The sequence below is a fragment of the Neolamprologus brichardi genome, chromosome 16, assembly GCF_056152115.1.
Source record: "Neolamprologus brichardi isolate AB-2024 chromosome 16, ASM5615211v1, whole genome shotgun sequence".
NCBI classification, from domain to species: Eukaryota; Metazoa; Chordata; class Actinopteri; order Cichliformes; family Cichlidae; genus Neolamprologus; species Neolamprologus brichardi.
The window spans coordinates 30020490-30037683 of NC_142119.1; the positions used below are offsets into that span (position 1 = coordinate 30020490).

A 17194-nucleotide genomic window follows, 5' to 3' on the forward strand; every position below is an offset into this window, starting at 1 on the left:
CAGACCCAGACTTTTCATTTATTCTGCACTGTGACGCCTCGGCATGACAAGGGAGCTTGCAAATGTAATGAAATTAACTGTTGATATGAGTGCTTGTCATCTCACAGACTGAAATAAAAGTGAGATGCAGGGGATATAAATTTAGTAAAAACTTTTCTGCTTCAGGCAAACTTTATGCCCGAGTGTACTGCTTCTGAGAAAATTGATGTTTTAAGTAAATGAAAAATTTATAAGCCATGCTGTGAGATGAGATTTCTTGCTTCTGTAAAATCCTTTAATTAAGCTGCAAATTGCATCAAATCATAACTTTCAGTTAAGTTGTTCAAGAGTGCTTTATCTATGAACAATATTTGAATGGTTCTAAAATAATTAAATATGGTTTTGAATCATTTTTAAGCTAAAAGGAGTTGAAAAATACAAATCATACAAACAAAATTACTTTTATTTTGAATTTTTTCTTTTACTTCTACAAAACAAATCAGTTCAGTAACACAATGAACAGAAAGTCCATATTGTTCAAATAAATGTGACAAATCTTTCTTTTTTTAAAAAAAAAAAAATGGAAATGTGAAGAGTAAAAAAAAGAAAAGTAGTTTGACTTCATTTGGTCTCTTGAAGGTTAAATAAATTCACAACATGGTCAAATGTGACATATCGCAGTCACAAATAGAAGGGAAGGGCAAAAAGGTTGATCGGCTTAAAATAACCAAAACAACAACAAAGGAATATTTGCTGACTGTTCTTCGTGACATTATTTATATTTCAGTGACATGTTGCATCTCTTGCATGCCTCATAGGTAAAATAACACATATGCGTCTGAAGTTAGAGTACTGAAATGGAATCACATGGTGGAAATCTCTCCTTCATGTGATCCCAAACTGACTCACCGGCCTGTTCTCTTTTCTCTGTCAAATGTACCCTGCGTGGTAGCGTACCTCACTTGAAATTAATTAATATAACTGACATTTCCTTTGAAGAGCAGCCTCACTTTATGTGCTTAAAACAGTACTTATAATACTCAACAGCATATCCATGCAGTATGTACCTACATAATCAGATGCAGAGTGCAATGAAATGCAATGAAAACTACTTTTCTGTCCCGGTTCTTTGTTAGCTAAGGTTTAATTATCACTTCTCAAAAGTGATGGTGTAATGAGTAATCCAGCTGGCCGGCGCTCCTTTACCGTCAGCCTCATTCGTAACAGCAGCACCTCTGACGTAATATTTGGCTTTTCTATCCGTGTGTGTGTGTGTCATTGTATCTACAATGGGTAAGTGATGAATTCCTCATAGGGATGTGTCGGACCTCCACCAGTGATGCAACTGTATGCTTTCTTGTGTGTTGGTTGAGGTGATGACTCTGCACAGGAATGTAAACTTCTCCTGTTGCCTCTTGCCTGGCTCAGGCCTCAGCTCGACAAGGCGACTCGTGTTTAATTAATTCATGAGTGCTTTCCGGATGTGTTACGCTTTCCTGGAAATACTCAGCTGTCAGTTTTCACTGAAATGAACTCAGTATTACTAAGCAGAAATTTATCAACTGAACCTGCGATTGTGTATATAATCTCAGGTCCAGTCGATTTTTAAAAAACGTTTTCCCCCAGGGTCAATATTTCATCTCTACAATATTCTTTAACCCTCCTACTTGAGTTTAAAGATGAGAGCTTCTTGTTTATCTCCATCGGCAGTCAATGCTTTTTTCTGTTTCCAAAGTTTTGATTTGGTTTTGGCAATAAAACTGGGTGGAGATGAGAAGGTTATCACAGGCATTTGTTGCCTGTTTATTTAAGGTTTGTAGTTAAGTGGCTTCAAACTTACCTTTTTTTTAAGCAAGTTAGGACTCTGTATAAAATGTAATTAACTTTATGTATTGTATTTAATTTAAAATAGCAGAAAGGTGACAGAATGATTTTTTAATTGTCTTTTGTTTTTTAATTTTAATGTAATTGCTTATAACGTGTTTCAAAAAGTTGGGTCAAGGCCAACAGAAAATCAGGCAAGTTATGCTAAGACTCCATTTTGAGTCCTCTGAAAACACTAAAAATAACTATGGAGTGCCACAGGGCTCTGTGCTAGGACCAGTTCTGTTTACATTATATACAATATGCTTCCCTTTGACAGCATCATTAGAAGGTGCAGCATACATTTTCACTGCTAGACAGATGACACACAACTTGATCAATCAATGAAGCCAATTAGTTAAAATACAGGAATGTCTAAAAGATTTAATTTAATTTAGATGCAGAGCTGTTGGAGCCAACTCACTCCCTGACTCACACCTAGCTAACTGTTTTAAAAAGAGATTGTGGCTAACATTCACGCTCTTTTATCCTCAATTGGCAGGAGTGTGGTTGGTTTAGTTTGGGTTTTGCTTCCCTTTTTTGGGGGGTTTAAGTTTATGATTTACATACCTTACTGATGTAGTAAATCCACAATTTTCTTTTGCTTAATTAGTAAATACGTTTTTGTTTCTAGTTTCTTTCTAGTTTTCCTCTCCTTTTTGTGTCAGTTTTTTACAACAGTACACAATATCATTACAATATTTTGAATCTCAAGAAATCTCAGCACACAATGCCATAATCAATAATTATTAAATCCTATATTTTTGAACCTAGATTAAAAACAAATTCTTTAGTAAAAATTCAAGAGGTTCAGGAAGACTTCTGAAGTCTTCCGTGAATGAAAAGTGTTGTTTCTGCATCCACAAATCTAAGAACTCTAAGCTCATAACAACTGAGGTGAAGTTGAAAACTGTCCAGTCGCCAGAAGCCTACGTGACAATATGTGCTAAGGATAACATCTGTTAAGGCACCTTTCATGCTGAACAATATAAACACATTTTGAAGCACCATGCCACCATGCAGACATTTTTTTCAGGAAACATCTGATCTCAGCAAGAAAGAAAAATATGTGCACCTTCTGCACTTTTAACCCACTGAAATATAAAGTTGAGCAAAGTTGTTAACGTGGCCTGTCACCCAGTGAAAACAGCTCTAGGATTATAAAACAACAACAACAAAAATACTCTTAAGAAAGCCTCAAACTGTTGAGTAGCTAAAATCATATGACAATGGTATAACTTTTTTTCCCCAAAAACTATAGCAATATATCCTGAGGGTAATACAATACGCCGGTAAACTTCCTATGTCTTGACATCTTTTAAATGTGTTCAAAATGTGCACTGCAGATGTCCCAGATTCCATGTAATGTTTTATTTATATTAGATTCAGCTAAATTTAGAGTTTAAATGATTTGCAAATCAAACTCTCTCTCTCTTTTTTTTTTTTACACAACATGCCAGCTTCTGTGTAAACTGGGCTGGAAGTTCGGAAAACACTACATCTAATTATTTCTAAGAACAGTGTCCCAGGGACTGGAGCCTCCATTTCTCAGAAGAGGGTGACTCATCAGGCAGTTAGCTCTCAGTGGGAACACTGTGGCACACATCATCTCTGCACTCATTGCACAAACGTGGACAAAACAACTGTCTACCTAGTAGACTCACTTTTGCATTTCAGCCGACAATCTTTCGTTGAAATGTTACATCCCCAAAATTTTAGTTTATGATCATATTTTTGCAACTAGCTGTTTTAAAGTCTTGGTCTTACATGTAATGTAAAGAGTGTGGCCTAGGTTAACGCTGCTGTTGGCCAATAGGGTGCCAATGAAAGCTATGGTACTGTTGGCTAAGAACAAAGGAAGATAAAAGGGGGGAAACGTGAGAGCACAAGATAATTTATCTGAATTTCAGGAGCAGGACGCACACCTCAAACACACCCCATTGATCCATTTCCTACACTGACACTATACTGTTTACACTAGACAGTATAAAGTTGGAGTTCAATTGAATAAATCCAAGCACCCTCAGCTAAAATGCAAATTCATATCTGCTACCTTGATGTAACCTAAATTTGACCATCAGCAGCACCGCAGTCACTGTGTATGAGTCTAACTTTACTGTGAATTCACCACAGTACTGCAAACTAACCTGTTTATTCTGGAAAAACCAAACCAGTATTTTCATGCAACATTTGAATAACAAAGCTAGAATAGCTTAGTTTGTTTTGCAAGACGTTTCACAAAATGAAAATACATAATTTATTAAAACCCAACATAAACAAATCCAATATGTGATTAAAATTATTACATGTAAGCTTTAAATTTGCAGTTCATCAAGCGTCACTGAGCAGTCCTTACCTTTAAATATAACTTCTCTTCTTCCTCTAGTGTCCTGTCTTTCGTGTCTTTCTCCATCTCTGAGTGAAGTTAGCTTTCTTTTCTCTCCCTGTGAAATACAGCAGCTGGATCTTTAGCTAGCAGCAACTGTGCAACAATATGCACACAAGCAGTTTGTGTGTTTTTTGATGTTTGTGGAGCTGATAGAGATGTTGAATTTGAAATTACCTGCCACTTAAACAAAAACAAACAAAAAACGTAATTCTCTTAATGCTTCCTCCTCCTCTTTGGAGCTAGCTAGCCAAATACAACTAACGGACACCTGAACTCCACTTTAACTCCTGAGTATAAAGGCTATAAATGACACCGCTAAACCAAAAGTAACGAGTTCGTTTTGAAAATGTACGAGGTAGAAGGTAATAAAAGTAGTAAAAGTAAAAAGTTGTCAGAAAAAAGTACTCAAGTAAAGTACAGCTATCTGAAAATTCTACATACGTACAGTAACGAAGTATTTGTACTTCTTACTTTCAACCTCCGCTAACAAATGAAGAGTGTGCTGAGAAGGCAGAAAGAATACTTTGAGGAATGGTGTTATGAAGGCCCTTCTTATTTGCAGCATTGATGATTAGAATGACAGATGAGGCCAGACAGGATACTCTGGATTTTGATGTTTGCAGACGACATTGTGATTTGTAGTGAGAATAGGAAGTAGCTGGAAGGGAGTCTGAAGAGATGGAGGTAAGCTTCAGAAAGAGAGGATATCTATATCTATATATGAAAGGGAGAGAGGTATAAGCAGGAAGAGTGAAAGGTAAGGTTTACAAGCTCATAGCATGTAATAAGACCTGCTATGATGTATGGTTTGAGATGGTGGCACTGACAGGAGATAGAGTTAAAGATGTTGAGTTTCAGTGGGAGTGACCAGAATTGCTAGTCTTAAATGTACATGTAGTTGTCATTTGAGCAGTGCAAGTGATGCATTCAGATGGAACAAGAAAGTCAGAAGTTGCACGAATATGCGTACAGGCACAGTTTAATGTAGCAACAGATTAAGTTGGTACGATTAACAATTCCAAGGTACTGAACGAGGACTTGCCATGGAAACTTAAAAGTTCACTTGAGATGGCTGATGGCTTCTATTGCACTGTTGTGTCTGCACTGTCTTGTGTCTGTATTGTTCTGTTCTGCCTGGTGTTGCACTGTCTTTGTTTTGTTTGCAATCTTTGCACATTGCACTTTATGTAGTCCTGTGTTGATCGTCTGTTATATGTAGCATCATGGTCTTGGAGGAGCGCTGTTTCGTTTCACTATGTACTGTACCACTGTACATGGTTGGAATGACAATAAAGCCACTTGACTTGACCAAATTCAAAGAGCTCTGTACAGTTTATTTCATTGATTAGGTTTAATATATCTTGCTCTGAATTTTTTTCTTTCTTTGATGGTTTGCACAAAAGTCATTGTAGTGATATTAAATGCTGTTTTAACATGCCTAAATAAAAAATAGAAAGTGTCACACAGAAGTACAACAATCATTTTAGTGACTCCTGTAACAGTTCACAATAAGCAGCTGCATGGCTGTCAGATACACAAAAGGACATTACTGTGTCTCAAGTAGATGCATGCACTTGGAAAAGTGGGTGTAAAATTCATGATGCATCAGTATCAACCTTTCCATACTGCCCTGTTTATTTTGTGCTCTGTGTAAATGAGCTTTCACCTGTGGGAAGGTTGGCAGCTCCTCCAGTCTGCACGCCAAGGTGTCCTTGAGCAAGGTACTAAATTGCCCCTGATGTATCCATCTCTGTGTGAGTGTCTGTAAAATGAATCAAAACAATTTAAAGTGCACAGTGTGAATGCTTCCAAATGTGACTTTACCGTGGAAAAGTGCATCAGGTACTCAAGAGTAAAGCACTTCATAAATACCAATTTTACCTTTCTGCTTTTATTTGAAGAAAAATACATGCTGTAGTTTACCTGTTTTCCACATTAAAGGTATAGTGAACTTAATTAAACTAGGTGTGCAAAAGTTTAAGTTAACTTACAATACAATAGACTAGTGTAAAAGACAAAACAAAATTAACAGAGACCATGTTGTGGACTTAAAAAACTAACAATATGTGTGAGACAGATGTCTGACTGGATTGTTAAATGGAATTATTGTGCTAAATCTCACTCCGACATTGTCACAATAACAAGAAACTAAACAAACTGAAATGAAAAGCACAAATAGCTATTTAAAAACACACGTTCGCTTTTCAAAATGCTGAGCGAGAGTCTAAAAAATGTTTCAACGCTCATGCTGAGTTTATCTTGTGTGAGATATTTAGCTGCTTCAGTTTCTTTTGGCAGACAAAGAGCTATTGTGGCTGCAGACTGTCATGTAGATGACACTTCTCACAAACACAACTGTCCAATATCGCGTGCACACTTGGATGTACACGAGTCCTTGGGGAGTGAAACACAACACCCCGAGTGATCGCTGACTCCAATAGCAATGAATACATAGCATGGGAACCACCTAATTAACACACGGACCAGCTGACAAATGTCCTTCGCAGTGTGGCTCCTTTCTTTAAGCTGCCAGCGCATGAAAGGAGTACTGCAACAGAAACATTTGGACATGCCAAGGTTAATATTGAGGAGTGTGCTTTCAAAGAAAAACTTGAAGGTGAACGGCTTGCGTGGCAGTAAAGCAACAAAGAGGCCAACGCCATCTAAGAAATTCACCAAAGAGAAACCACAAAGTTGGTGGGAAGCTGTTTTTATGGATGTATGAGATCGAAATAGAATTTTTTGCCTGAAATTGAGAAACACAGCATTTATAAGGGCACGCATAAGGGCTACCATGATGGCTACCAATGGCTACCACTTCCAACAATCAACAATGGAACGATGAATAAAACATGGTTCCAGGAAATATAACTGGAAATTAATAGCCAACGAAAGCCCATAACTTGAGTGCATGGATGTGGATTTTTCATTACAATCTTCAGTCTCAGTCTTTGTGGGGGTTTTTTACACTGTGGTTGGTTATTACTGAGATTTAATGGGTTCGTAGCAGACACCTGACACAGTAACAGACATCACAGTCATAGAAATAAGCAACAAAGCCTGCTGAGACTGGTTGGGCTGACAGCTTTGACCACATTCAAAGACTAAAACTGAAGATTTTTCCCACATAATATTTATTACAGTTATATTTTTTTACAAACGCTAGTTTTTAAATGGTCTTTTTTGCACCTTGAGCACCGGCGACTCTGCCAAAGATTCACTTTTAAACAGTGAAGGTTAGATACTGATACCAAATACTGTGGAAGGACCCCAAGCAGTTCATTTGAGGATGCCCAGCAATACCAGAGCTGGGATAATTTTGTGAGAAGCAGGGCTGTGAATTTGAAGTTTTTCCTTAGGGCTGTGTTTGCTGTTCAAACTGTGCCTGGAACCAAAGTCAACAAAGTTTTTCCACCCAGATGGAGAAAGTTGCAAGAGGAGTCCTCAAAGCAGAAATCCTTCTATCTATGTGACCAAAACAAGTTCTGTATTTATGTTTATCATTACAACGCTGAGACTTCGTTGACATGTGTCGGTTTAGTAAATCTGACTCTGGCAGAGCTGTGTTATCTTAGTTGGCTGTGACTGACCCTTACGTCAAGAAAATATGGAACAACTACAGCAACTGGCCAGTAATCAAAATCACTGATTTATTTCTTGCCTTAGTAATGTGAACCTAAAGAAAGTATTTCCAAATATTTGGACTCTGAAACATTTGGCCTCATTTGTAAACACAGTGCACAAATGAGTGATTTATGAATATTTTGAGGGTCTGGCTGTCTTAGAAACTTTATCTTATTTATTATTTTAAACTTGAGCTACACTGTCTCTATTATCACAATTTCAGTTTGAGCTTTCTTGAATTTTTTTTAATTAGTATTTATTAATTTTTTCAAATGGTCATGTCTTCTGTGTTAGTAAAGCTGTGCATTTTCTGGCGTCCTCCTCAGACCCACTATTTAGGTTTTTTCAGAGTTTCTCCTGCTTTTTTGCAGGCTTCTTTTAAATCACTGCTCTTTCCACATCACCTTGAGCTAAACGTTTGCATATAACACACATTCTGCAAACAATGAGTTGAACCCTATTATCTGGGATGAGTCGGATCCATTAACACATGCATGTTAGTCAGCTGCAGAACTGACTGGTGCACATGGGTTTTTTGTTTGTTGCAGGTTAATAACGTTTTCACACTTGGAGATAGAGGTCCAGTGTCTTCAAATAAAGGTGACGGTGCCTTCACAGCACCACAGGGATGGTGGATAAATTCAGCAGTTAGTATTTCTCCTTTAGCAGTTTAACAACTGGTTTGTGCTTTGCATTATTGTCAGTTATCTTCCATGCAAAAATTTTTAAGCTACAAGATATTTGTTTTTTCTTGGAACAAACTATACCTACAAGAGGTTAGTAACTTTTTCAGGTTTTCACATTTACTGTACTCTTCTAAGCAAGGTTGTACTACTAAATTTGCCTTTTGGCCTTTTTGTAATCCACACCAAGGAGGTTATGTTATTGCTAGGGTGTGTGAATGTGTGTATGTGTCATTTTCTTTGTAAACGTGACAGCTCAAAGTTTTGAATAAATTCTGTTAAAACTTTGCAGGGGTGTAGAGCTGCCTGGTTAGAAACATCCGTCTGGTCGGTCACTCGGGCTTGAGGAGGCTGGAGCCAATCCCAGCTGCCAGAGGGATATGCGTAAGTTTTGCCAGAGGTGGGGAGCGGCCCCCCTTAGACTTTTAGGTTTGAAGTATTTACCGTTGCAACAGGGAGAAGAATTGGACATTCTGTGTCTAACATGTTATCTAGTAATAGAAATGTACATGAGAATGAAACAGGCAGAATTGGGAGCCTGCGTCTTGATGATCTCCGGATTCACATCTGGATCCAATTTCTGGAAGCATTATGTACCACTGAGAGGAAGGGAAACATCTCAACTCTCAAACACTTTAACCTGGATCTCTATTTCCTCTTGGATCACGGGCTCTACACACGTGGATGTGGAGGGATTTTTCAGCCTTGGCAGGTGTGTGCATTCTCAGTCTGCTCATAAGACTTGGTGTCCTAATTTGCAGTGTGTCTGGGAATGTGTTTGTACCACAATCAAAAGCAGGTCTGCTGACATAACTTCCTCTTGGCCAACAATACACAAAATCAGTGCAATATTTAAGAATGGAGAAAGGACCAAAAATCTGACAAAAAGTTCAGACTCATACTGAAGAATTTGAAAAACTGGTCAGTATGGTAAACCACATGGTACTTAACAGCACTCTTTTACTCTAAAGCTAAAAGCCTCATTCACAGTCCCACTTATTCTACTTCAAAACGATGAGCTTTTAATCAAAGAGAGTTGCTGCATTCAAGAAAGAATCTGCACATACTGTATATGGGCATATCTGACCTTGCTGGCAGCTTTAGTGCACAAAATATTCAGGATTAATGCTTTAAAAACACAGATTTACTCAGTACATTTTTGATACGTGCAAGTTTAGCTTAAAGGAAAAGCTTTGCTTGTCCGCATGTGTGTTTATGGGTGAGTGAATAAAGGCTGCTTCTAGCTGTCCTTATGCACTGAAGGCCAGTCCAGGCCAGTGTGCCGGCTATGCCAGTATTTAGTCACAGCAGGTAACTGGGTCAAGAGCCCCATAATCCCTCCTGTGTCCTCCTTCAATGCTCCTTCATTTATTCCCTGTTACTGGATCAGTAGGACAGGACGAGGGACAGAAACAGCACAGGGACAAATTATCCCTTCTCGTGTATCAGATGGCTTTCAGCATCTCTATTTTTTTCTTTGAAGTCTTTGCTGGTATAATTTGAATTCAGAAACATTTTGCAGCATATTATCTGGAGGAGCAGCTGTGTGGATGTGCGTGCCAGACTTTTCCTCTACTGGCTGTAAAAAACTAAATGCAATCAACATTTTTCAGTCTGTTAGAAGGTTGTTTATGTGATAAAGTTGCACCATCATCAGAGCGGAGACACAAATAAGCAACAGAGGCTTCAGGAAATCACTGAAAGGATTTTTTTTCTTTAATGTTGATGTTATTTGTACTTATTTGAACTTATTTGAAGTTTTGATTTTCAACATTAAAAGGGGACTTAGTGCATTTGCATGACATTTCTCATTTACCAGTTTTTTAACTACATAACAGTAATGAGGAGGTCTTAAGTCAGAGGTCACATAAACACCTAATGTGACTGTGTTGATGCCCTGAGGGTTAAGAGGGTTAACCTGACCAGGGTCTTTCCTAGCTCTTGGCTTGCTCTCTATCCTCACTTTCTTTCATCCTTTGCAGACACAAACACAGCTGAGATGCAGGCACACAATCAAAGTCTGTGTGTGTGTGTGTGTGTGTGTGTGTTGTGTGTAGAAGCTCTGCCAATCTGAACCGTCTGACCTGCAGCTTTGTCGGGGCCTCGGCTCACCGCTCGCCCTGCAGATGGGCTGCACGTCAGCACTTACAGGAGGAACAATTATGAATGAGACCAGAACTGATCTGAATCAGCTGATCCAAAAAAAAGTGTCTCATTTTACATCATCTGGGTCAAGATAAAAAGAATAACGTTCTCTGTCTCCCTCTCTCATGCAGACAAATGCTAGATTTCAAGCACACGATTACTGCATATCTATTAATGTAAACAAACTTCATGTAAAAGCTGTGGGTGATGCTTGATCCTGTTCATTATGACCTGCAGGCATTTGTAAATATTCTTTATTTGTGATGACATTCGGTCTCAGCGATCGTGTTAGTGTGCTGCTTTTTGAATTTATTTTGAAGATAAACAATAACTACTCAAAAAAACCCTGATCCGGGTGTTACATGTGGATCAATCGTATTTTTGGCCCCCACGTGCCTCCTGACAACTGGGGATGCTTTAGATGAGACGGTAGATGGTGTCCTATGGATCTCCTCCCACACCTAGATCAATGACTTTAAGGTCTATCGGGCTATTTGGCAGCATCGGATGCACTGATGTATACCGTTCCGGATGTTCTGCCAGTCAGCTGTCCAGTCGTGCTGATGGAGGCTGCAGGAGGCGTAAAGTTCTCTTCCTCATGTGTCACACGTACAGAGAATGGAGCTCACTGGTGGATCTGCCGGTTCCCTTGTTCTCTGGATAATGCCAGTCACGCTGCATGATGCTGTGTCTGTGAGCACAGATCTCACTAAATGATGTCAGGGCGTTATGCCACCCTAATAGTCTGCTAACAGTCCTTTCAGGAAAGGACTGTCTCCGTTCCTATAAAATACCCGAAGTTATGCAATACTTTAAATTACTCCCGCACTACCTAAAGTTACTTACACATTATTTAAATTTCCTGACAGTGTATTTATTTTTTGTTCTTGCGAAAACCCGATTATTACTCATTTATTCTATCCTTAGTCCACCTACCTGTAAGTATTTGCAACTCAATATAATTACATTTTATTTTAAAATAAAATAATTGAAGTTCTATATTTAACACTGGAAATTATTTTATTTTAGGAAATAAAATTGTTCGCTAAGGGTTAATGGATGAATATGGATGGATGGTAGGAATCAGCGCCACACAGGGAGTAGTTACCTTTCCTGTAATTTTGACTTTAATGTATGCATCCTCTTGGCTTATGCAGATGAAACCTCTAAACATCCAGGCATCTTGTGTACATATACATATGTGTGTGTGAGAGATCTGCAGAACAGCTCTTAAAGGTCAGGTATATACCTTTATATACCTGACCTTAAAGACCTTCTTTTCAAGGTCCATTTAGCTCTTTCCAAAACAAAAGCCAGCAGTGTCCGATATTTTTAAAACACTCTGCGGTTCCTGTTTTTCTGACCCCTGGTTACAGGTCAGCGAGGCTGGGAGGAAGGAATATTTGTTATGTCGCTGTTCATCAGCTGTTATCCGACTGCTTTACTGAGAAAGTAAATCATTGAACTTTCATCAATGGACCAGCCAGCACGTTTCAGCTGGACGATCAAACATTAAAAACAGTCAAAACTAAACAGTTAAAAGAGGGTGGCTGACAGTTTAATAAGACAACTGGCTGCATGAAGACAAAATCACATGTTTTTAATCATGAGCACGTACTTTACAAGAGAGAGCAGCCCAGGGTGACTCGCAGTCAGCTGCCTGAATAAAATGTTTTAACTGGTATAATTAGTTTTTCTTTTCAGACAACTATAAGATGTTACAGAGTTGGCGTCTAACTCTGTGTTTCCCTTCTTTATGTGTTTTGTTTCTTTTTAAAGAAACCAAACTAATGACAAACTCCTGATGTAAAACTTGAAGCCACTGCAGAGCAGACGAGAATGAGGCACAAATACTTTCTTTTTTTTTGTTAGAAATCCAGGTGATGTCAGGAAGAAACAATCATCCATCATTAATGAAACGGACACCTGAGCCCGCTCCAACACACAGGTGTTAACCTAAGATCACACTCCACAGGTAGCTGCGACATCAGGTTGAATTGAGTGTCAGAGAGTCAACATCTGATCCCTCACGACCTCTCCTGGGCCTGAATATGAAATGGTCACAATGTGTTAGTGTTTAGGCATGGTTAAAGCTTGTGTACACGCCACAGGCGGCCTAAAAGATGGACACAGCTAATGTGATGTGACCCACTGGTAAGTGAAAACCTCAAGTTTATTAATTTTGTGATTGCAATTATTTGTGGAGAGTGAAGAGCAGACTTGTCAAACTGGCAAAATCTCCTGTATTCTCCTGTAAAATAGTGCTTGAGACAATAAATTCAACAGGAAAGTGTTTGCTGAGGTCCATGAGAAAAAGAGCTGAAAATAGCTTTTCCCATTGACTCCTATTGGACCAGAACTCACTTTCTAACAACAAGGGTGCCCCCTTGTGGCCATTAAAACGACCATCTTTTATACCGTCTATAGTTCTGGATCCCTTACATTTAGTGGATTATGTTGATCTGCTCTTTATGATCCTAAAGAGGCTGAATGAATCTATTGTGTTGTTTTTTTTACTGGTTGTGGAAACCACATCACTGTTTCCTATTGGGGTTTTTTTTTATGCAAATACCTGCTTTGTGTGGTTTCCTCTTATATCTCTGCATGTGTAAAACAGTTATAATCTGTGTAGACTTCACTCTCACAACATTTTATAAATGTTTGTCCCCAGAATTGAACTACAACTAGGCTAAAAAAAGAAAGGAAAAACCTAAATATGTCCTGAAATCTGTCTTTTTCCAGTGCTTACATGTACTGGATATACTGTTTATAATGGGGCCCTTAGATGTATTACAATCCTTATGAATAGTCCTGGTCAGCTTTCTGCTCTGTACCACTGGTAAACCTTTTTACAGGGCTATTCTCTCAGTCTGCTCCTATGTTAAGAAAAGTGTGGGAGGTTACAGACTTCACTCAGATATTCTTCACATAGTCCTTATAATTGTTAAAATGCCTGCTGGCCTCTCAGTCAATCTTAATGACACTTAGACCCAGGAAAAAAAGGACTGCTTTGCATCTCTGCAGTTTCTTCATGTGTGTTAAAACTGACAGATATTTTGTATTTCATGACTCATAAGTAAAACACTTGTCAATATTTCTCATATTATCAATAAATCAAATGACTGTAATGTGTGATTTCCTCACTTAGAGGCTGCTGAATTATAGACTAAGCTCATGGTGTATATTAATTTTAAACGCCTTTTATTGTCTTCAGTGTGTGTGTGTGTGTGTGTGTGTGTGCGTATGAAGTCTTCTCACTTCCATCAGAGACTGGTACTTATAAACAAACTCTCCGAAAAACCCTCCATCATCCTGCTCAGCTCTACACTTCGCTTTCCTCTTGTGTCAGCCTCACAGACCTCAACATCCAGAGTCTAAATGTTTCACCTACATGTGCAAAAGAACTAAATAACCCTCAGACCACACCTATTCCTTCAAATATTTGGAGCCGTTTCCAGGTGTCTGTAGCTCAGAAGTTAGAGCAGGTCATCTAATCTGGTTTGCTCCCGGGTTGCATGCCAAATATCTGTGGGCAAGATACTAACCCCAAGTTGCTCTCTGATGGAGTTTGAATGTTAGATAGAAAGCACTTGTATGAATAAGTGTGGGTATAAAGAGCTCTGGGAGAGTAGAAAGGTGCTGTATAAGAATCAGTCCGTTTGCAAACACTCTGTGCTTCGAAGGAGAACTGATCATTTTTGAAACAGTCATGATTTTAATAAAACGAGGAGACCTTTCCAGAGTTAAAATAAATTTACTGCCTTTTTTTAAAATAAACATCTGAAATCAGTCTTTACTCAACATTCATCAATCATTTCCCCCCAAATCAACTCTTTCTACAAGGTTACAAAAATATACACCCAGTTAGAAAAAAATAACCACCTCAAAGATGCTTCCTAGTCTGAAACATGTTTTACATGTTAGCTCTAATGGTTTCTTCCATCTAGGCAGACACTGGCTTCTCTTCAGGAAATGCATGAAGCCGGAGCGCTGCTGTACAGTGCATTACGATTCTCAGAGAAACTTTTCATTTATCTCAAATCAACAAAAATCAGTCTGAGAGCTGAAGACAGTGTTGATATTTGGCTGAGGCTCTCTCTCCTTGAACCTGATAGGTCCAAAGATTTTACCCCGTAACACAGACTGTATCATATTTGATACATACGTGAGATACATGAGATCTGTACATAATCAGTGTGACTGACAATCACACAAATCATTTATAAATTGCTATTTAATTTTTTTTTAAAGCAATAGATTCAATAAACACACCAGTTTCAAAAAGGGTCAATTATTTCACGGCTCAGGCTTTACACCATGAACTCTCAGCAACTCTCACTCCATTGCTTGTAGTATTTTTAAAAAAGTAAATCAGAACACAGGTTTAAGTGACTCTGCCAAAAATAAAACATGGTGAAGGTGGCAGTGAATACAGTGCAGCTTTCAGTAACACTGAAATTACAAGTCGTCAGTCTCGATGATACAAAAGCATCACAGTCCTCAGCTCACTCTAATTTAGAAGGATCCTGTGCAGGTTTGTGGTAAGTCTTCATAATTTATAATCAATATCATTAATTTAAACTGTATTCGAATCATAAATAAATAATAAAATCATTTTAAAGTGACAAAACTCCCTCATGTCTTATTTTTTTCCTTGAACATACAAGGACACAACATTAAAAAAGATATTATTCTGAGTCAGCTTCAAGGGATCAAAACAACCTAAAAGTTTCATTAACTAGTTGGACAAATATGTGTTTTAAAAAAAAATCTGGATCTGCATTAAAACACACACACAAAGTAACAGTTACGACGTGCATGTGCGCACCATTTTCTCTGAACTGAGATGTTCATGAACTTTTCTGTCCAACTTTTTGGAAATGTTGCAGCTTTTCTTAATAACATAAAACAAAATAAAACACACAAACAGAAACCCAAAAACAAAAGGAAAACCCTGAAATGTTCCTTTCACGCAGCTTGATGCAAAAACATGACAGATGACAGATGCAGATTCCTTTTGCACACTTTTGCCGGCTGAACGTGGAAGTAAACTAAAGCCCAGAAACACTCGGCGTTCCTGGATCTGAAGAGGATATTCTTAAACTTGAACACAGAATAAAAGAAGAAGCACTCAGATTAGCTGCTGAGCTTGTTCATCCTGTTCAGCGAAGGACCAAAATCAGTAATCCTGCTGGTCACTTTATCCTGGTTAAAAATAGCAGAGCTGTAGGAGATCAGAGTTATGTTTGTGTGTCAGAGTTACAGTTTTAGTTTGTTCATGTGCATCGGCATCGGCGGGATGCCCAGTTTGATCGAGCTCTGTCTCATTCGGCTGCTCAGTGAAAAGCGAGCGCGTCACTCACACTCAAAATAAAATTGAGCTAAAACGGAGAAAAATCCTTCAGCCTCACAAAGCAGCAGCAGCACATTATTCTGGTTTAGAGCCAGACTTTAACTTTAACTGCAGCTGCCACATGCTGCATGTTCAGTAAGTACCTGCACTGTAGCCCACATTAGCCTTCAACAGTGTATTCATCCAAAACCTGCTACCAAGAACACACTCGTCATCTCTCTCCCTGGTTTTCCACTGCATTCAAATTCAGCTAAATAAAAACAGCTTTAACAGCCTTAAAGTTCCCTTTTGAAAACTCTTTCACCCTTAGAAAAATATTTACATCGTTATTGCAGTTATTAGCACCAACTTTTCCCTTTAAAACACAGTCATGTTTATCATCTATGATGTAGTTAGCGCTCTTTGCCTCTAGTTTTCATAAAAAGCAGATGAAATCGGTATAATATACACTGTATATTCACCAGTCAGGAAAACACTGTAAAATATCATTTTCATTAAATAGTTCTGAAACTCAAATGGAAGTTAAACTGACACGTATGACAAAGTGCATTTGAAAATAAAGGTGCGGTGTCGCAGCCTGTCCAGAAGAGGGCGCTACACTCCCACTGTTTACAGACCTGCTGAGGTTGTTGGATAGAAAAAAGTGGAGTTAATGAGAGGTGTCAGACCTCCTCCTGCTCGGAGGTTTAGCTCCCACATTCCCTTTGCTGTGCACGTCTGCAGCCTCGATGCAGCTTCGGTTTGGCTATGGCACTTCCTGTCAGCGCGTGGCATCCTCCTGTCTCCTCCTACGTGTTCGTCTCCCGCTGGATCTGGATGTAACAGGCCTGTGGCAAAGACATGGTTTAAAACCCTGCACGCATGATGGACGAAGAATAACTGTGATTGGAGTCGCAGCTGAAACAAAAACAACAATTTGGAGATTTTCTGAAGTTTTACAAAGATTTTTTGTTTCCTTTGAGGAACTATGGAGTCAGGAAAGTGCTTATAGACCTTTCTTATTGTAAACTGACACAAAACTAGGAATTTGTTGAAAAGGTTTTCTAATTACGCTGCTTCAGATCCAGAAGAAAACACAAAGGGTCCATAAAATTATGTTGAAACATAAAGAAATATCCAAATATTTTACAGATGATACAGAATTCATGGAAAAACATG

General features: G+C 38.5%; 1 protein-coding gene across 5 annotated transcripts in view; it reads right to left on the reverse strand.

The window, feature by feature from the left end:
• Nucleotides 1-14417: 14417 nt before the first annotated feature.
• The window catches only part of LOC102795805 (alsin-like), a 31017-nt gene continuing 28240 nt past the window's right edge, over nt 14418-17194 (reverse strand). For all 5 annotated transcript variants that reach the window (XM_087830258.1, XM_006802411.3, XM_035912775.2 and 2 more), the window contains one exon: nt 14418-16863. In XM_087830258.1, the coding sequence (XP_087686384.1) occupies nt 16825-16863 (39 nt within the window). In that variant the 3' untranslated portion in view covers nt 14418-16824. The remainder of the gene's footprint in view (nt 16864-17194) is intronic.